The 21,777-nt window shown below is 38.0% G+C and overlaps 2 protein-coding genes across 5 annotated transcripts in view; both read left to right on the top strand.

The window, feature by feature from the left end:
* Positions 1-10,486, top strand: part of LOC137489173 (protein FAM13A) — a 21,384-nt gene extending 10,898 nt beyond the window's left edge. The window contains exons 1-6 of one of the 3 annotated variants that reach the window (XM_068216993.2): positions 2,697-3,056; positions 4,512-4,671; positions 5,500-5,706; positions 7,068-7,248; positions 8,509-8,690; positions 10,097-10,486. In XM_068216993.2, coding sequence (XP_068073094.1) covers positions 3,018-3,056; positions 4,512-4,671; positions 5,500-5,706; positions 7,068-7,248; positions 8,509-8,690; positions 10,097-10,137 — 810 coding nt within the window. In that variant the 5' untranslated portion in view covers positions 2,697-3,017 and the 3' untranslated portion in view covers positions 10,138-10,486. Of the gene's footprint in view, positions 1-2,696; positions 3,057-4,511; positions 4,722-5,456; positions 5,707-7,067; positions 7,249-8,508; positions 8,691-10,096 lie in introns of those variants that run through there. The other 2 variants (XM_073939655.1, XM_073939656.1) reach the window with 2 other exon arrangements.
* zgc:113423 overlaps positions 10,157-21,777 on the top strand; it is a 15,617-nt gene continuing 3,996 nt past the window's right edge. Inside the window, exons 1-8 of one of the 2 annotated variants that reach the window (XM_073938679.1) lie at positions 10,157-10,740; positions 13,006-13,167; positions 15,435-15,494; positions 15,861-15,938; positions 17,703-17,795; positions 19,044-19,368; positions 19,948-20,151; positions 21,577-21,698. In XM_073938679.1, coding sequence (XP_073794780.1) covers positions 13,024-13,167; positions 15,435-15,494; positions 15,861-15,938; positions 17,703-17,795; positions 19,044-19,368; positions 19,948-20,151; positions 21,577-21,698 — 1,026 coding nt within the window. In that variant the 5' untranslated portion in view covers positions 10,157-10,740; positions 13,006-13,023. 2 annotated transcript variants of the gene reach the window in all.

Raw genomic sequence — 21,777 nt, 5'->3', positions numbered from 1 at the left:
TACACTGTGAAAATAATCTTAATTTAATTACATTTTATTACAATATTTTTTTACAGTGTATTTAAGCATTTTACTGTTTTACCAACAAAATTATGGTACTAAGCTGCACAACTGCTAAAAATACACAGTAAAAATGAAATTTTATTTAGATGAATTTTATTACATAATTTTTATAGTGTAGTTTTAGCATTTTTACAGCTTTTTATGGTTGAAATTACAGTAATAAGCTGTACAAATGCTGAAACTATACTGTAAAAATGACCCTAATTTAATCTCATTTACAGTAATTTTTACAGTGTGGTTTAAGCATTTCTACAGCTTTTTAATCATTAAAAATATGGTAATAAGCTGTAAAACTGCTAAAACTACACAGTAAAATGACCTTAATTTCAATGGTAAAAAAGTTTTTAAAATGCTAAAAGTACACTGTATTTTTTATAGTGTAGTTTTAGCATTTGTGCAGCGTTTTACTATCATAATTAATTAGCTGTAAAAATGACTGTAATTTCAATGGTAAAAAGCTGTAAAACTGCTAAAACTACACTGTAAAAATGACCTTAATTTAATTAAAGTATTTTTTACAGTGTAGTTTTAGCATTTTTAAACCTTTTTACCATTGGGATTACAGTAAAAAGCTGTACAAATGCTGAAACTACACTGTAAAAATGACCTTCATTTCATTTCATTTCTTTACAGTATTTTTTATACTGTGGTTTAAGCATTTTTATAGCTTTTTAACCACTAAAAATATGGTAATAAGCTGTAAAACTGCTAAAACTAGTAAAAAAATGACCGTAATTTCAAAAGTAAACCGTTGTAAATATGCTAAAACTACACCGTAAGAATTACTGTATTTTTATTTAGCTGAATTTCATTACAGTCATTTTTTACAGTGTGGTTTAATCGTTTTTACAGCATTTTGCTATTAAGATTATGGTTATAAGCTGTAAAAATGCTAAAACAACACTGTAAAGCATTATCTTGATTTAATTAAAGCAATTTTTTACAGTGCAGTTTAAGCATTTTTACAGGTTCTTACCATTGAAATTATGAAACCTTGTAATAAACTGCCAGTGCATTTTCTCAAGCTGGTGGACCAGAGATTCTAATCGCAGTAAACAGCACCATAAAAATGAAGCAATGCATCAAAAGTCTCCACAACAGCATCAGGCAGTCTGCAGAGACACTTGGCATTAGACATTTCAGTACGACATCGACCCAAAACACACAACAAAAGTGGTGAAGGTAATGCACAAGACAAAAACAGTTTTGTAGTGGCCCAGTCAAAGTCCTGATGTAAACCCAATTGAGAATCTGTGGAGGGATATGAAGATTAGGCTGATGGCAAGGAGACCCTGAAAGAGCCAGGTGTGGTATAAAAGCTATAATAAAACATAAACATACACTATTTGGTTTGAATGCATATAACACTGTGATATTTAAATGCATATTTAAATGAAAGTGCTGTAAAACGCTGTGGAGTTACTAATTAACTGATTACATATGCGCTTCTAATGACACACTTTTCCAAGAAGTCCACGATCAGCTGTTGCAGGCGTGATGACACTAGAACCTTTGCATCTGTGTCGAGTGACATCATCGACTCACAAACCACAATAACAACACAACACAGTAAAATGCTTCGAGATAACTTTAAAATGCTCTGTTGTAATTGATAGTATCCCCGGCATTATTTTTGTTTTGCTTTGTTCTGTTGTCTATGTGCTCTTGTTTAGCGTTCCAATAAAAAACAACAACACATTAACACTTCATTCCTGCGCACATCTACCAATAGTTTATAAACAATGCAAATAAATGACACACTTCTCCAAGAATGACAAACTTATTTTATATAGTATAGTTAAGTAATAAAAAGTAATAATAGTGTTATTAACTCATCTCTAATAACTGATTTATTTTCTCTTTGCCATGATCACAGCACATAATATTAGACTAGATATTCTTCAAGACACTTCTATACAGCTTAAAGTGACATTTAAAGGCTTCACTAGGGTAATTAGGGTAACTAGGCAGGTTAGGGTAATTAGGCATGTTATTGTATAATGATGGTTTGTTCTGTAGACTCGAAAAATAGCTGGAAGGGTCTAATAATATTGACCCTAAAATGGTGTTAAAAAAATTAAAAACTGCTTTTATTCTAGCCCAAATAAAACAAATCAGACTTTCTCCAGAAGATAAAATATTATCAGACATACTGTGAAAATTTCCTGAATCTGTTGAACATCATTTGGGAAATATTAAAAAAAGAAAGAAAATAAATTCAAAGGGGGGCTTATAATGCTGACCTTAACTTTAGCATATTGGCAACACAAAAATAACCATATATTTTTTATAATCATTATTCATTTGTTTAATATTAACCACTGTCTGCAGTTTAAAAACTATTAATTATTAATATTTATTATATAGGTTCCTAAATAATAGCAGTGATATTGAATTCTCTTTATATAGTTTTAATATGTTAACACAATGTTACTAAACAGCATATAGTTCTAAGCTCTTTGATGTTACTAAAATGCCAAAAACAACTTTTGGGTTTACTTTTGGATTTACTTTTGGATTTGTTTTAATCGCAGACAAATACGAGGTCGCCATTCCTGAGTAAAGTCTAGATGGGATACAGCTGCGAATACGCGAGTCAAATCAGCATCACTGTGCGTGCAACAATAATTACTGGTTTCACATTAATGTGAGGGATGGATTTATGGTATGGTGTAGAGGTAGACGTCAATAAAATACAATTTAACGGGTAATTGCATAAATAATAAATTAAATATTTCTTCCTAACCTCCGTCTGCAGCTGTATCCCTTATAGCAACATTAATCCTGATTTGAGCCAAGATGGCGGCGGCGGTGACGTAAATACGAGCGATTAACAGTGCGTGTGATGTCATCGTGAACGGTTTCTTTACATTTATTTGATGTTTTCAGTCGGTATAACGTTATAGCGATTACACATTGGCTTTCTTTTGATTAGCAACTAACTCACGAGAGTAATGGGGCTACTCTGCAAAGTCATATCATTGTTTTGCTGGGTAAGTAGATTCCATCACGACCATAAATCATCAACTGTTCATAACTTCTGGTAAGTAATCTTAATAACTGACTGTCACTAGAAAAAAAGACATCAGCGTCGACTGTTTTAAGGATCTTTAAAATGTTTTATTATCATATTTTCTCGTATTAACATGAACATGTAACTGTTATTTATACATTAGCATAATTTGTGGTGAGTAACTTGGCCAACTAATATTATTAATGGGTGGAAGATGAAAATAATAAGATAATAATAAAAACCCTTTACATTAGTACGTGTCGTGTTTATATTTATGTTTTCCTGATATTTAAAAACCTTAGCCTACATCATTTTATCATGATTAACAAACACAGTAGTTCCAATATTAAAAATTGTCAGATAAATGAATGTCAATAATGATCACATATTAAAACATGTTAATTAAAATATTAAAGAATGGCAGTGAAGCTCGAAAATACCTATATAATGGTGAGTAAGTGACATACAACTGGGTTATATTACTGTAGGACTTTAATTAGGGCTGCACAATAATATGCAACATTGGTATTTGTTTGAGAGTGTTGCGATAACGATATTTCTTACGATGTAACAGACGTGCAAATGCTACTTGATTCTTAACATTTACCACCAGTTTATCAGGAAGTGATGCTTTTGTTCTCTTTGACTCATTAGTTGGAAATGCTGCATTATTCGCAGATCTTTAATGTGATATTCCAGCTTTGCGCATAATTTTAATTAACATCTTTAGATGGAAACATAGCTATTGGCAGACTTACTTCAGCTTTCCTTCTGGTTTTACTGTCATGGATGCCACCGGCTGGAAAGAAACAATATAATCTAATGAAGCCAACAGACTGATGACAATCAAATTCTAATATAGAAAAATCTGGATAAAATATGCAATATTGTTGTTTAACGTGTTGTAATAACAATAATTCTACCATATAACTGACTAAAATGCTGTTTTATTAGTAATTTAAAATAAACATTTATGTAATGATCATAATAAAATAAACAAGTAATAGATAATCAGGTAATTTATGAACTAATTAAATAAATAAAAACTGTCAGCGTGCAAACATTTAGACTTTAAAACACCATAAATGACTGTAAACATCAGCAGAAAGTCTGATAGTTATCTTCTGTTGCCATTTCCCTGTCTTGTCTCCCAGCATTACTGTTTATTTTCAGCTCTAGACTCTGGAGAGGCGGGGCTAAAGATAACCTCATCTGATTGGTCAAATTAAAGTAAACAACCTATGCATGCAGCACACAAATGCATGCCACATCAAATTAACTTAATTTATTGCACTTCCCTTCGATATAGATATTACTATTATTGCGAGGATAGTTGTTTCGATATATTGTGCAGCCCTACATCACATCACAGTTAAGCATAAAATATGAGACCTTCTGTTTTTGTGATCTTTGAATGGCTGTCGTTTCTTTGCAGACTACCAGTGATGATTCAGATTCAGTAGACTCCTGTGAGCCGGCGTTCAGGACTAGGCCAGTGTTCGGTGTTTGTCTTCAACGTCTGCGGAATGCAGGACAGATGCGGCAGGGCGTCCCAGCAGTGCTCATGCAGATGGTGGAGTTTCTGGAACAATATGGTGAGAGGTTTGACAACCCACATGAAAAATTCTGTCGTAAATTAAAGCAGGTACTGTGATGTTTATGAATCATACTATAATGAAATGTACTCTCTCTCTCTTTATATATGTGTATACATATATACATATATATATATATATGTGTGTGTGTGTGAGCAATGTCACACAAGTAGCAGTGCGATATGGCTGTATGAAGTACATCCAGAAGATCGTCATCTTAGACAGGTTTATTAAGAGCCCAATATGAAGTACTGTTGTTTAAGACCAAAGGGTTTATTCTGCAAAAACAACCATCCTAGATGTACTTTATCCAGCTTATTACACATCTACCTGCCACAGAACATACAAATTAGACACAAAACTTTGTTTTGAACCGTAATAGTTAATTAATTGTTTAATTAAACACAAAGCTGACAGAAACTGCATTATTCAGACACAAGATGGCGCCAAACAGTCAAAACTAATCTGACTGAATGGAGCCTAGATTAACCTATTATTATTAATTCACAAGATCTGTCAAAAGCTGCGGTGTGACAGACAGACAGAAATATATGAATATGGATGTCAGTATATGGAAGTGAAAGTATTCACTGACAGTAATTCTCAGTGCCTAGTCTGTGTTATTCAGCGGTTGTTATCTGGGAATAACATTCCTTGAAAAGTCACGACTGACTAATCAGAGTCGGGTATCGGCGACCCTAAATTAAAACAGCGATGATACTAATAACTGATCATTTTGGTCCCTGTAACTGTGATATTAAATGTTCATCCCTTTACATCGTCAGTCAGCTGTGTGCTGGGATTGTGTTTGTTTTCATATGTGTGTAGGTCTCCATCAGAGAGAGTTGTTCTGTGTCAGCGGGTCAGAAGCAGAGCGTGAAGCACTGAGGCAGCGTCTGGATCGCGGAGAGATTCAGTTTTTTAGCAAAGATGATGTTCACGCCGTTGCGTCTCTGCTAATCCTCTTCCTGAAAGAACTGCCGCATGGACTCATTCCAGATGAAGACGCCAAGCGGCTGCTGAGAGTGTATGCAAGTACGTTGACTCCACAATATGTAAGTTGCGTTCCAATCATTATTATGCACTTGTGCCAGGTAGTGTATGAGTTTAGTTTCGTACCAAATGGAGCACTAACTTTTCTAACTAAACAGAAATTCAAACTGTAGTACTTAGGGCTGCATTTTGTCTGTAAAACCAACGCTACGGGTTCCGTTTTACGCTTACCGGCTGACCGCTTACTTCCATATGGACGGCTTTTCCGCTGTTATTAGTTTGCCCAGTTAGCTTGCCATGTACATCGGCAGACTTGAGACGCAGAGAGGAGTTGACCACAATAGCAGGGTTCAAGTCTGGTGGAGAGCGGTTCCAGAAAGCAGTCAAGACAAAAGCAGAAGCCAAAGAACAAAATAAACAAGTAAATAACAGGGTTAGAATGTGATAAAATCTGAAACCGTGGTAAAAATCAAGCGAGGGCTTTTCTTATTCTGGGTTGCTTTTTAAAACTGTCGTTGGGTTTAGGAAAGTGGGTTATTGGGGCAATCGATGCTTTTAAAAAGACTATTGGTTGGGTATAGTGAGGGAGGAGCATGGAGCATGGTTCAGTCATTCAGTCAGTCAGTCGACAGCAGCCTCTGGTGGATTTACGTGAGAACAGCAGGTGTGAATAGCACTGGCATTTCAAAAAGAGTACTTAGCGGCCTCGAGTGGATTCGCGAAAACAAAACTGCAAAAAAACAAACCTGGAACGTATTTGATGCTCTCCTGAAATGTACATAGAGGTACGTTTTCAGCCTGGGTTGTACATATCATGAGTATAACCCCATTCACCATTTGGAGGCGGCACAATCACTCATGTAGGATAATTATGCTTGCACAATCCAAAATAAATAAAGCAATCCAAACTCAGCACCTGATAACCCCGCCCCTTCATCAGTAGCTCCTCCCCTTACACTATTTGAGTAAAGCTGTGAGCGCTGAATGCATGAAGTGTTTAACATAACACACTTAGGTTCAATCTTAATTCTACCCCTTAGCCCTTACCCTTACCCCTACACCTCATTTTGCGTGTTCATGTGAAGGGGTAGGGATAAATTCTCTTTATCTTGAAGGTGTAGGGCTAAGGGAAAGGGCTAGATACCCCTCGGAAAGGAGATTTTTCAGGACCACACTCTACTAAAATTTCCTTGATTACACCATCTAACCACATTCACCATACTTATTAGTGGTTGTTATCTAGGAATAATTCTAACCAAATTCAATTCATATCACAATATAAAATACACAGACAAACTTAATATTGCGATTTTTTCAATATTGTTGAATCCTAGTTCACACTCACAAAGGGTTTTGCACCTCCCCATCCTGAAATGCGTGCGTTTTGGCTCTTTATCCTGCAGAAACCAGAGGAAAGGGTTTGAATCTCAGACGTGCAAAGAAGGTCCTGGAGAGTTACCCACCTGACACCTTCAACATCCTGTCCCTGCTCTTCCACTTCCTATCTCGAGTCGCTGCCCAAAGTCGCGTCAACCACATGACATCAGAGCGACTGGCAAAGGTTTTTGGACCCTGCATCTTTCAGTGAGTGTTTTCAGTTTAAAGGTGGCCATTTATGCTCCTTTTTAGAAGATGTTTCTGGTGTCCCTAGAGTGTGTGTGTGGTGAAAATTCAGCTCAAAATAGCCCACACTTAATGTTTTCTAACTCTCTAAAACTGACCTTTTCAGGCTTTGATACTAATTGTGGTGTTTTGGTGACTGTCGCTTTAAATGCAAATGAGATTGTGCTCTTTTCAGAAGGGGGCGGAGCTATTAATGCTTGTTCAGGAGCTACAAAACGCAGTTCAGGAAATATGTCTAGCCAAAGACGGATGTAGATGTTTTCAATCTGGTGTAAAACAGAGCCAAAATGGCAGGAAAATGCTCCTAAAAAGTATCATATTTAACCCTGATCCTGACCTAAAAGAAATGTACTACAGGTGTAAAAGCACCCTAAAACCAACACAACATAAAACGAAGGCTGCATCCGAAATCGCATACTTCCCTACTATACCGTACGTTAAAAACAGTAAACGAGTCAAGTAGTATGTCCGAATTCACAGTATTGGAAAGACAGCATGTGAGAAGTACCCTGATGACCCTACTACCTCTGGAGAGATTCTGAAGTGTGCATCTGATGGATGCTATGCTATCCCATGATGCACCATGAGGGAATTCATAAACGGGAGTGAAGCAACACACCTAAAGTGGGTAGGTCATGTGATAATGACAAATGGCGGATGGAGAGCGTCCGAGTTCCATTCATACTACTCACATTCATACTATATAGAACACACTAATGGAGTTCCTACTCGAGTAGTAGCTGATTTCGGGCGCAGCCGAACTAAAGCTAAACTGAAATTTAAAACACGTGTTGCGTCCCATTTTGCATTATATTTCTCTTAAATAGTATTAGAAAACAGAATTAGTGTGGCCCAAACTGAAAAAATTATACCAAAAGTTCCTGCTTGCTCTACTATTTTTGGTAGAAATTCGAAAGTAGAACTGTCCTAACTCTTTTACGATGATATTACCCACAATACACTGCGTGTTGGGTGTATATTCAATAAGAACTACAAACTTGGGTAAAAAGTGAAAAAACTACAAACATGGCAGATTAGCCGTCACGTAGTGATGCTTCAATAAAGTTGTTTAAATGACTGTTAGTTCATATCTAGCCAACTGGAAATTATTTGAATCAATATTTGAGTATGCGAATCGGGACGCAGCAATGATCCAAAACAAAAATGCTGAACTAAAATAACCTTGGTGTGTGTTTGAGATTAACACATTGATCATCACAGTGTTCGCAGTGTTCCTGACAGCAGCATGAAGCAGGTGGAACTGGAGTTGTGTGTTTATCTGACACAGCACCTCATAGACAGTGTCACGATCCTGCTTCCCAACATGTATCCTCCAAAACCCAAAGGAGTGCTGCTCTGCACTGGCGACGGCGCTGCGGTCTCAGGACACACTCATCACTCAGGTGTGAACACAGATCAGCTGTCTGCAGGTCAAAGAGCACCGTATCATGTCAGGAACTCAGCGTCAATGACTACACACACTGTTTATCCATTTCTCAGTGAATGTAGTCAATAATCAATGTTAGTTCATTAAAGGGGGCAATTATGCAAAAATCTATTTATTGAAGGGGTTTATATATATATATATATATATATATATATATATATATATATATATATATATATATATATATATATATATATATATATATATACACAATAGTTCTGTCTGGTTCTTGAATCTGATTGGCTGATAGTCGTGTTATATTTTGCCAGTAACATCACACAAAGGCCTCTTCACCTCTGTGTATTACTCCGCCCGCATACAGCAAGCAACAAGCAGGCTAAAGTTTGACAAATATTACTGCTGTAAGACAACAAAATGTACTTTTGAGGCTGTTTTAGTGGAGAATGTAGTTGTTCAGATTGCAACTATGCAGTTTATTTGTAAGAATAGTGCCTATTTTAAAATACAATTTTTACAATTTCTGAGAGCTCGTCGGTGGCGGTTGATGTTGTCTATCGACAAGATGGCGCCAGAACTGCATAATAAGTCCTTGCTCAGTGTGTTCTCTTGAGCGCGAATAAACAACTGAAAAACAGAAGCCTCGTAGTTTTTAAGGAGGACCGGATAGTTCAATAAGAAGCTGCGAATAAGATGGATTCAGCCTCGTTCCTTCTTATCGCAAACACAACAGCAGTCTGGTGAGAAATCTCCATAGACGGATGGCATTTCATGTCACGTTCAGCCTTATAATCTTAAAATGTGAGCAAAATTTGCTGTTTTGTCGTCACGTTATCGGGGTCACACACCAGAAGTACCACTTCACATTACGCTATAGAGAATCATTCAAACGCTAGCTCTAAAGTGACATTGGTGAATTAGTAACGGCTTCTGCTGTTCTGATATCAGCTGCAGATGTGAATGAATGATGAAAGAAAGTAGTTCCTAATAAAAAAGGGTTTTAGACTCTGTGTTTGATTTTCTTTTTTATGTACAAGATTGTGCCGTTGAACTGTTGTATTAATGCAATATCACACGCAAAATATATGAGCAATATCATGAGTGTGAAACTGCTCATATATATAGAGCAAGTGCTGTATTTTCAAGAGCAACTTTCTTTGTTATTCAAGTTTATATCCAAATGACTTTAAAGGTGTGTAATATTGTGCAATTTCTGCTCATATAAATTAAACAACGTGTTTTGTGAAACCACGAAATAAACAATAGAGCATAATATTAAATTATAAACTTTTTATTTTGTCCATACAATACAGAGTATATCGTCATATTGCTCAGCCCTAATTTACATGAGTTCTGTGTTTCGTGTGTTAAAATGCCTCATCATGATCATGCTTCCTCTTCCAGGTCAAAGGTCTGCTGTGGACGAGCATTTAATCCAGGACTGAACCACAAATAAGAAACACAGACCTACACTGCACTGGAAGAAAGACCTCCAGCACAAGATAGAAGACATATTCACCACATTATAATTAACAGAATAATGTGGATTAATCTTACAGATCAATACAGTAAAAAGCAGCAATAGTTTAAAATAAAGTAAATTAAATATAATTACAATTTAAAATGAATTTTGTGTTTTTATTTCTGTGATTTAAAGCTGAAATTTCAGGATTGTCCTACAGAAATCACTTTAACATGATAATCTGATTATTGATCAATACTGAAAATAAAAACGATTATGTTTGTGGAAACCATGTTACACATTTAGCACACAAATATTGGTCACGCTTTATAATAAGGTTTCTTTAGTCATTCATTTTCTTTTCAGCTTATTACCTTCATTGATCCTGGGTCGCCACAGCGGAATGAACCGCCAACTTATCCAGCACATGTTTTACACAGTGGATGCCCTTTTAGTGCAACCTATCACCGGGAAACATCCACATTCATTCACACACACTACAGACAGTTTAGCTTACCCAATTCCCCTATAGTGCATGTGTTTGGACAGTGGGGGAGAAAACCCGGGGAGAACATGCAAACTCTAAGTTGAATAATTAAATAGAGCTAAGTTGAATAATTACTGTAATAAACGTGTTCAGTGTTGTGCATGTTTAATTACCTAACACATTTGTAAGGTGTTACAGAAATATTAACTAACTTTTACTGTCTGGATCTATTTAATGCATCTATTTAATTAGTCTCATATTAAATGTGTGCGTAAATAATCTGCCCTAAGGTTACTGGTTTTCACAAAAGCCTAGGAAAAGATTATAAATAAGTCTCATGACTCCAAACCTTTGGCAAATATATCATCATTATATAGTTAAAATAAAACCATTTAATGTGGTTTAATGAAGTAAAATATGCTAATGAAAACAGAAGAACACAAAAACAAACAAATACAAGCACACATATAGGATAAAAAAGTCTCAGAATCTCCTGTCCTTGACTTGGAGATCTAGAAAACTCTTTCAGAGTCGCTTTCACATGGTATATCTTTGTGTTGCTGGCTATATTTAATCCATAATAAAAGTATAAAAAATAAAACTATTAAAAAAAGATTTGAACCTGAAGGTATATACAGAAAATGTGTGTCATGCGAATGAAATCCATTCATAAGTTCAACATTACATGATTTAGAAAACGCGTTTGTAGTCATCAAGGTGAGCTGTGATTGCGCCATTCTGCGCCGCGCTGAGAAAACTAACAAACATCACGTGACTCCTCTATGAACGGTTTAATGTTCCGTTTCATTCAATCACAGCTTAAACGATCGTTTTTACTCCAACAATGACCTTAAACGAGCATTTACACGAAAACACAGTGGATTCGACTATGCAAACGACGTAATATATCAGATTTGAGAAACTCTGTCCTGTGGATGGGCGCCAGACAGGAACGCTTTTGTAAAGTGAACGGCGCTGCGTTCAGACATGCGCGGAAGGGAATGACAGCGCAGAACGGGCGTGGTTTGAACCTAATCTAAAAACAACCACACCATAACAACAGCCGACCCCAAGTGAAGCAACACAGTTTCAACAACTATCTGAAAACCATAGGTGTTTAATCTCTGTAAACTCTTGCGATACACAGCGCGAGTGACAGCGACGGAGCGAGCATGTCTGTACACGGTACATCATCTCTTTAACGCACACAACTGAACACATTAGATGACACCGACTCAAAACAATAGGTTAACTCGGTTATTGATTTGTGTTTCCTGCCTTTAAAGCTGAAGTGTACTCGTTTTCGCTGTGTTTATTTCTTTAAAGCGTTCCCCGTTTACTGTGAACGAATATTAATATGATGTATGAAGTTTAACAACAAATACTGCTTACAGATAGCGTTAATGTGCTGCTAATAAACTCGAGTACGCTTACGTCGAAATGAGGGAAGGGTTATAAATTGATTATTCTACCAAAGAACAGTGGGCTAGATAATGTGATGATGATGATCAAGATAATGTGGGCTAGCTTTATTTGTAGTTTGTGTACTTTACTGTACGTGAATTCCCCAAGAAAGTACACTGAGGTAAAAGTTGGTTTTTTATTCACACATTAGGACTTTATCGTTAAATAAAACAGTAAAGCAGAATTTTAAAAGGCTAATACAGATTATTATGGTTCAGTGATAGCAACTAGAAGTTACTAGCAAGTACTATAAGTACTTACAGTCACTACATCACTAGTAACCACTAGTTACTGTATATATATATATATATATATATATATATATATATATATATATATATATATATATATATAAACACAATATTACGGTAATTAATATTGTATGTGTGTGTGTGTGTGTATATATATACATACATACAGACACACACACACACATACAATATTAATTACAGTAATATTGTGTTTATATATAGTATATATAGTATAAACACAATATTACTGTATTTATGGGTACAATAACGGCCTAAGGGCATTGTTCACAAGTACAGGCCCTATATGTGCCATTTACATATATTTAAATTAATATGGAAAGTAAGTGCATGTTTTTACCACAAACTAATTTTGGATTTTAAAACAAATTATGCACGTAAAACAATATAATTTGCACAAAGAAATAATGGGGTTCTTCTCTAAAGAAGTAGTTCTTACTAGAGCATAGTTATGGGCGTTTTATGTTATAACTAACGTGGTTCAAGTGATGGATCGGTGACAGAAACTACGGGTTTTGGGAAACACTCGTCACGATATCGCTCTTTCCCAAATGATGCATCATACTATGATAGCTCAGCCGCGAGTTACGTTGTTGTTTGGGAAACGCACCCCTGGTCGAATAAAATACAGCATAAATAAAATAACCACATGTTTCCCTCTGCAGATAACCAGGAGAACAGTGTTTTGTGTGGACTGAAGACTGAGGCAGAAGAGGAAAATCCAGAAATCATGGACAATGACGGCGTACCTCTGATGATGCCCAGAGGCTCCAGTCCGCTGAGCGACAGCATGGTAGAGTTTCACACTGCACATATGCGTACTTACAGATCCAGTCCATTTGACATGCATGTGGAACAAAGATAGGGACAAAGCACATTCAGGAGATTGTTTTCTCCGAATTGATCCTGAAAGGTTTATCAGCAGCTCGACATGAGGCGCAGCACTGTGGTAAAAGACTGAAGGGTTTATTTACACTTATTACACAACTACTTTCCACAAAATGTAAATATTAGACACAAAACATTGCTCTGAGCTGCAATAATTGATTCACTCTTTAAATAAATTCAAAGCTGAGAGAAATGAAAACAGCTGATGGAGTATACACTAACCTGCGCATTATTATGTCTAATATCAATGATTCAGAACACGTTGTAATGAATGGGGAAAAAGGGTACACTCACCGGCCACTTTATTAGGTACACCTGTCCAACTGCTTGGTAAAGCAAATTTGTAATCAGCCAATCACATGGCAGAAACCCAATGCATGTAGACATGGTCAGTACGATCTGCTGCAGTTCAAAGTGAACATCAGAATGGGGAAGAAATGGTATTTGAATGACTTTAATTGTGGGATGGTTGTTTGTGCCAGACGGGCTGCTCTGAGTATTTCAGAAACGGCTGATCTACTGGGATTTTCACGCACAACCATCTCTAGGGTTTACAGAGAATGCTCCGACAAAGAGGAAATATCCAGTGAGCGGCAGTTCTGTGGGCGCAAATGCCTTGTTGATGAGGCCAGAGGAGAATGGCCAGACTGGTTCCAGCTGATAGAAAGGCAACAGTTACTCAAATAAGCACTCGTTACAACCGAGCTCTGCAGAAGAGCATCTCTGAACACACAACACGTCCAACCTTGAGGCGGATGGGCTACAGCAGCAGAAGAGCACACCGGGTGCCGCTCCTGTCAGCTAAGAACAGGAAACTGAGGCTACAATTCACACAGACTCACCAAAACTGGACAATAGAAGATTGGAGAAACGTTGCTGCTCTGATGAGTCTCCATTTCTGCTGACACATTCGGATGCTCGGCTCACAATCTGGCCTCAACAACATGAAAGCATGGATCATCCTGCCTTGTATCAGCGGTTCAGGCTGGTGGTGGTGGTGTAATGGTGTGGGGGAGATTTTCTTTGGGTCCATTAGTACCAATTGAGCATCAACGCCACAGCCTACCTGAGTATTGCTGCTGACCATGTCCATCCCTTTATGAGCACAGTGTCTCCATCTTCTGATGGCTACTTCCAGCAGGATAACGCAGCATGTCATGAAGCTCAATCATCTCAGACTGCTGAACATGACGATGAGTTCACTGTACTCAAATGGCCTCAACAGTCACCAGAGCTCAATCCAATAGAGCAGCTTTGGGATGTGGTGGAGATTGGCATCATGGATGTGCAGCCGACAAATCTGCAGCAACTGTGTGATGCTATCATGTCAATATGGAGCAAAATCTCTGAGGAATATTTCCAGTAGCTTGTAGAATCTACAAAACGAAGGATTAAGGCAGTTCTGAAGGCAAAAGAGGTTCAACCTGGTAATAGTAAGGTGTACCTAATAAAGTGGCCGGGGATTTGATTGCACTGCAAAACACTTTTTTTGTCTTTGACCCACATTTATTTACATATAAACACTTGCAAAATACAGTTTTAATGTTAACATAAATTATTTTAAAATACGTTTTACTTTATTTAAGGGATCATTCACCCAAAAATCTAAATGTCCTGTAATTTACTCACAGGTCATCCAAGAAGTAGGAGACTTTTTTTCTTCAGCTGATCATTAAAGCAGATGTTGAGCTGAATCTGTGGTGTTTGGTGATTCATATAATGGCAATGGATGGTGACAGGTTTATTAGATTAAAATAAACACATACAAACGAGTCCAAATCAATAGCAAACAACAAACAAGCACACTGTCATCATTAAAATCTGCCGGACTACATTTGGACTACCTTGGACTCGCTTCACAAGAGCTCAGTGATTCATCAGGAGCCTCGGCTATTGATTTGGACTCGTTTGTATGTGTTTATTTTAATGTAATAAACCTGTCATCATCCACTGCCATTAAATGAAGACTACACACCACAGATTCAGCTCGACATCTGCTTTAATATTCAGCTGAAGACAACAAGTCACCTACATCTTGGATGACCTGTGAGTAAATGAACAGTACATGTTTTATTTCTGGGTGAACTATCCCTTTAAGAGGAGTGTATTAAGTGCTATTGCTAATTTGACTGAGATGATGACATGACTGTTTCTGTCTGTCTTTTCTGCTAGATGTCTGAGGCGGATAATGAACTTCTTATCAATGAATTCACTCCTGAAATACCATGTGAGGTGATGTACCTTCAGCTGTACTGATGATAAGCAGAACTTGAATAAGTCAACCTAAAATAAAAATGACCAAATAAATTACTCGTCCATCATCGGTGTATATGAATTTCTGTGAAACGAACACAGTTGGAGGAGTGTTATCCAGGCTCTTCCATGCTGTATTGATTGTTTTTAGTCTGTGCGGAGACCTGTGTCAAACACTGAGCTTCTGACAGAAGGAAGTCATATGCACAGATGATGGGCTGAGGGTTAGTAAACTGTGAGGAACTTTCCGTCTCGGCTGACGTATTCCTTTAATGTTGCAGCGATTTCTTGTTTTTTTTATGTGACAGCTTTTCTTTTGACGGTGTTTTTTCTTTGTTCTTGAAGGCGGAGAGCAATATTTCATCTGACATCTACGGCGCTGATCTGCAGAGAACTCTGGGGGAGATCCTTGCCTACTGTCAGGTAATGCTGATGCAGTAATGCATCTCTTACAGTGTGTGCTGTTTGAGCGATCAGCAGTATTTCAGGACTAGGGTCAGATCTTTGAATCATTTTTATATTATTGTTTGTCATTCTTAAAGTGACACTATTATGCTGTTTTTCGGGTCTTCAGTTGAGTTCTCCAGCAGACATTTTACACAAATCCAAGGGCAATACATAATGTGAATGGTCAGATGACTCTTCTCTGCTCTGATTGGTCGGATGACTCTTCTTTGCTCTGATTGGTCAGATGACTTTTCTCTGCCCCGGTTGGTCAGATGACTCTACTGTGTTCTGATTGGTTAGATGACTCTACTCTGCTCTGATTGGTCAGATGACTCTTCTTTGCTCTGATTGGTCAGATGACTCTTCTCTGCTCTGATTGGTCAGATGACTCTTCTCTGCTCTGACTGGTCAGATGACTCTTCTCTGCTCTGATTGATCAGATGACTCTACTGTGTTCTGATTGGTCAGATGACTCTTCTCTGCCCCGGTTGGTCAGATGACTCTACTGTGTTCTGATTGGTTAGATGACTCTACTCTGCTCTGATTAGTCAGGTGACTTTTCTCTGCTCTGATTGGTCAGATGACTCTTCTCTGCTCTGACTGGTCAGATGACTTTTCTCTGCTCTGATTAGTCAGATGACTCTACTGTGTTCTGATTGATCAGATAACTCTGCTCTGATTGGTCAGATGACTCTACTGTGTTCTGATTGGTCAGATAACTCTGCTCTGATTGGTCAGATGACTCTACTGTGTTCTGATTGATCAGATAACTCTGCTCTGATTGGTCAGATGACTCTACTGTGTTCTGATTGGTCAGATAACTCTGCTCTGATTGGTCAGATGACTCTACTGTGTTCTGATTGGACAGATAACTCTGCTCTGATTGGTCAGATGATTTAACTCTAATCTGATTGGTCAGATGATTTTATTTTGCTGTGATTGGTCAGCTGTTTTACTTTGCTATGATTGGTCAAACTCTCTAATCTGTTCTGATTGGGCAGATGATTAGTCTTTGCTCCGATTAGTCTGATAGTTTTACTTTAATCTGATCGGTCAGATTTTTCTACTGTGATTGGCCATATGCACTATTCTGCTGTGATTGGTCAGATGCACCACTCTGCTCTGATTGGTCAAATGGCCCCACTCTACTCTGCACTAAATGGTATACTATGCTCTGATTGGTCGGATGACCCTACTCTGCTCTGATTGGTCAGAGGCTCTGCTGTACTGTGATTTGTCGGTTGCTCTACACTGAATGTTCTACTCTGATTGGTTAAAGGATTCTACTCTGCTGTGATTGGTTAGATGACTCTTCTCTGCTCTGATTAGTCAGCTGACTGTACTCTGCTCTGGTTGATCAGGTCATTTTACGCCACTCTGATTGGTCAGATGCTGTACTGCCATTGTGTCTAAAATTAAACCATTACCAGGCATATATATTTCAGCTCTTCCGATATAACAGTGTGCAAGCATTTTCCCGCAGGGTTTGAGAATTAAAGAAGACACTGTAAAGGTCTCAGGCTAGCATTAGCAGATTTATTATTAACCTCTTTATGTTTGTGCAGCAAGTAAGACTGAAGTTACTGCAGATTGATCTTACAGAATCACTTCCTTCTGTTTCATCTTTCCAGACCCTTAATATTCACCCACAGCTTCAGGCTCAGATTAGACGCGTTTTTTACTCTGAATTTCAAGCCAAGATTTAATAGAAAATGCTCAGAGTCAGATGTGTCTGTGCAGATTACGTATGGAGCTATTTTGAAACTGGATGAGAAGTTTGAGATGCTTCAAGCGAAAGTAGCCAGCATCCAGAACCCGACTGTTCCTGCTCAGGTAAATATCACACAGTATTATTACACTGCACTCGCACATTACACAGGACTCACACATAGGGTTGTAACAATATACCGGTATGACGGTCTACCACGATTTGAACGTGCACGATTATCATACCATGAACAATTGCATATCAACGGTTTTAACCCCTAAAGACCGAGACAGCCGCCCGCGGCTAAAAATAAGTATTGCTCTTAAATGTTTAATAACTTTTGATCCGCTGATCAGATTCATACAATTCAAAGATTGGCATAAAGAAGAGAATCTCAGCTTTCCAGTGCTGTATCACATAACATTCGCGGACTTTCAGAGGCTCCGGAATCAGTGCGGTTACGTCATCAAAATTTGACAACGCTGATTTGACAAAGAAACGCTCGTCACTGTGTCTCCGGACAAACCAGACATGATACATTGATGCATTGTCCCTCCTCCATGCCCAGATTGGTTCAAACTCGCTACATCACAACCAATAAGCATAGGTTTCGCTTTTGTTTGTGGACCAAGCTTTTTGAACAACACGGAATGAGAGATAGGCATACATTTATGCGCGGCTAAATAAAACGCCAAAAAAAAAGTTTTGCATGAAATAATTCTCATACTAAGTACTTTTGCATGCACAGCAGCACAGAAACATGACAAAACAGTGACACAGCAAAGACGAACTGCTGCTCTTGCTGTTTTCAAAAGACACAAATGAAGGTGCAGCTGTTTGTCTGCATTGCAGACAACCATATCCAAATCCATATCCACAGACAACCATATCCATGCTGGCACATAAAACCTAAGGATGTTCCATATTGAATCTAGTTTAGTTATGTAACTATTTATAGTATAGTAAACATTTATATCTATTTTTTACTGAGGATTTGCACCATGTTTATTTGGACTTTATTTGGACTTTGACACATTATTTATTATTTTCTTATTTTTATTTGTTCATTGTAAGTGGTGTTGTTTATAGTAACTGAAAATATATTATTTGGAAAAAGTCAAATTTGCTTCACTGTTCTATTATTTTGTAACATTTGTAACATACCGTATACCGCGAAACCGTCAAACCGTGGTATTGTTTTAGACAATTATCATACCGTGAAAAATTCATACCGTTACAACCCTACTCACACACAGTGTGAAAGAATTATTCACCCTCCTGCGACATATTTATTCTTTTTCAAATAATTCAAGGAATTTCTCACTGTGTTTGTTCTTCTGGAGAAGGTCTTATTTGTTTTATTTCGGTTTCAGAAGGTGCATTTGTCCTCCAGCAGCTCTCAGGCCAAGAGTGACTCCGTGATCAATTCGGACACCCCTATGCCTCACCTGGTCCACATCTCCTCCACTCCTCCTCTTTCCTCCACGGAGAGCAGGAAGCCTCCACCACTTTCTCCAGGCCCAGCAGTGCCCAGTCCTCCACCACTGCTCCACCAGTCCCGCATCTCCACCGCTCCAGATCCACTGCAGAGAAAGAAAATGAGTCTGATCCAACAGCATCTGCAGCGAGTCAAGAGCAGAGATGAAGAAAACTCAGAGATCAGAGGCTCCGATTCTGCTGCACATCAGGACAATACAAGTATGAGATGGGTTTTTCCTGAAAACAACACACTCTTACTGGGGAAGACGGTACATATGATTTGCTTTTTAGTGACTATAGAATGGGGAAAATAAGTATTGAACACACCGAGGAAAATAAATCTGTGGAATATTTCCAGTAGCTTGTTGAATCTATGCCACCAAGCATTAAGACAGTTCTGAAGGCAAAAGGGGGTCTAGACCGGTACTAGTGTATATGGGTTTTATTTCAACAAAGTTATTAAAGGGTCACGAAACACCAAAACACATGTGTTGAGCTGTTGACCTTAAGGGCCCAGTGCAAAAAATCAGCAACAACCTTTTCCCAGCAACAATACAGACACTTCAGACAGCTGTAATAAATACTCCGATAAGTGTTTTGAGCTGAAACTTTACAGACACATTCTGGGGACACAAAAGACTTATAATAAATATGAAAAAAGGGGTAACCTATGTGCCCTTTAAATAAAAAAAATAAAAAAAACAGTCAAAATGACCATCTTGGTAGTTCTAGTGTTACTCATGCATTAACATTAATCCACTTTACTGCCTCCACCGTTGTCTGTTTGTCCTGTCGCAGGTTGTCTGGGGAGCTCTGAAAGAAAGGTGTTCATCTCCAGCTTTATTCTGCAGCGGGCTGGTAAAATGACGCGGCCGAGTGCTGCGGTGCGCTATCTCTTACGAAACATCTTCACGACGAAGGAGCTTTCCCAAAGCAGCACCACTGGAAACCCCAGCAGATGCCTGCTGAGACTCGACACAAACAAGGTCGACGCCATCAGAGGTGAGGCGTTTATTATATGTGTGGTGATCTCCTGTTTCAGAGCGGAAGATAAAATAAAAATGTGTATGATGAGACACATTAATGGACCAAGCAGAGCTTCCAGCACACTATATATATATAATATTCTACAGGATGGGCCATGTATATGGATACACCTTAATAAAATGGGAATATTTGGTTATATTAACGTCCTGTTTGTGGCACATTAGTATGTGAGGGGGCAAACTTTTCATGTTGGGTGGTGACCATGGTTTCCATTTTAAAGTCGGCCATCTTGGATCCAACTTTAGTTTTTTTCAATAGGAAGACGGTCATGTGACACATCAAACTCATTGGGAATTTCACAAGAAAGATAATGGTGTGCTTGGTTTTAACGTAACTTCATTCCTTTATGAGTTACTTACAAGTTTCTGACCACTTATAAAATGTGTTTAATGAGCTGCCTGTTGAGTTGGATTGTCAATGCAACCCTCTTCTCCCACTCTTCACACACTGATAGCAACACCGCAGGAGAAATGCCAGCACAGGCTTCCAGTATCCGTAGTTTCAGATGCTGCACATCTTGTATCTCTTATAATGAAAGCATTTGACTACTTTCCTAACGTTTTATGTTTAACAAACAAAATTAGATGTGTTTGAAAAAAAAACCTACCAAGATCGACATCTTTAGATGTTATTATTGTTAATTATGTGTATATGTCTGTTCAAACACGCACCCAAAACCTGTGTACAGAATCCATTTGGCAAATGGTGTCTATTGAACACTATGGAGCGCGTCAGCTGACTGTCACGCACTGCTATATGACTGCTTTGAGGATTGCATGTGAGGGGTGACGGCACCTGTAATGAAAAGGAAAGGGAATCCTGACGTTTTTATATTTATTTCAAAGTGTTTTCATGCTAAAATAAAATGAAAGCACAGAAGACTCACATTTAAGAGCAAGGGGCGACCCCTGGTGGTTCGGAGGTATGGGTTGTGTATAGGGAGGATCAACTCTTTAATGTTTATTCCCACCCTTCAGAGAAAGATAAAAAAATATGGGAAAATACCTTTAAGGGGTGATAGCAGAATAGAACTGTAAAATACGGGAGAATCCCGGGAAAAACGGGAGGGTTAACAAGTATACATCCAGGACTGAGTTTGTACACCTCTGGCATAGGACATTAGTCTTGTTTTTGAATCCACTATGCTGACACACAGGCATCTGTAGCTCCGCCCTCTTCTAAAAGAGCACAATCTCATTTGCATTTAGAGTTAGAGAACATTATCTGTGTGCTATTTTGAGCTGAAACTTCACGACACACACTCTAGAGACATCATGTTGTAAAAAGGGCGTTTTATGTTTTATGAACTCAATTTTATCTATAAATGGAGTTTACTTGACTGAGTCACTGCTTTTAACACACTGTTGATGATTTCCTCAGAGTGGGCGGTAAAGCGATACCCAAAGTTTGACCTTCGTGAGAGTGGCAAAGACTGGAAAGTGTGCCTTGCTGTCATCAACTCAACCGCACGCTACTATCGGTTCATGGACAAGACACGCAGGGTGAGAATGACAGAAACTCTTCTAGATGCATTCACAAAAATGATGATTTGTTAATGCACGTAAAAATATAACGCCAGAT

This window comes from Danio rerio, chromosome 23, assembly GCF_049306965.1.
Source record: "Danio rerio strain Tuebingen ecotype United States chromosome 23, GRCz12tu, whole genome shotgun sequence".
Lineage (NCBI taxonomy): Eukaryota > Metazoa > Chordata > Actinopteri > Cypriniformes > Danionidae > Danio > Danio rerio.
Note: the sequence above shows the minus strand (reverse complement) of the source record. Positions and strands in the feature narration are given on the sequence as shown.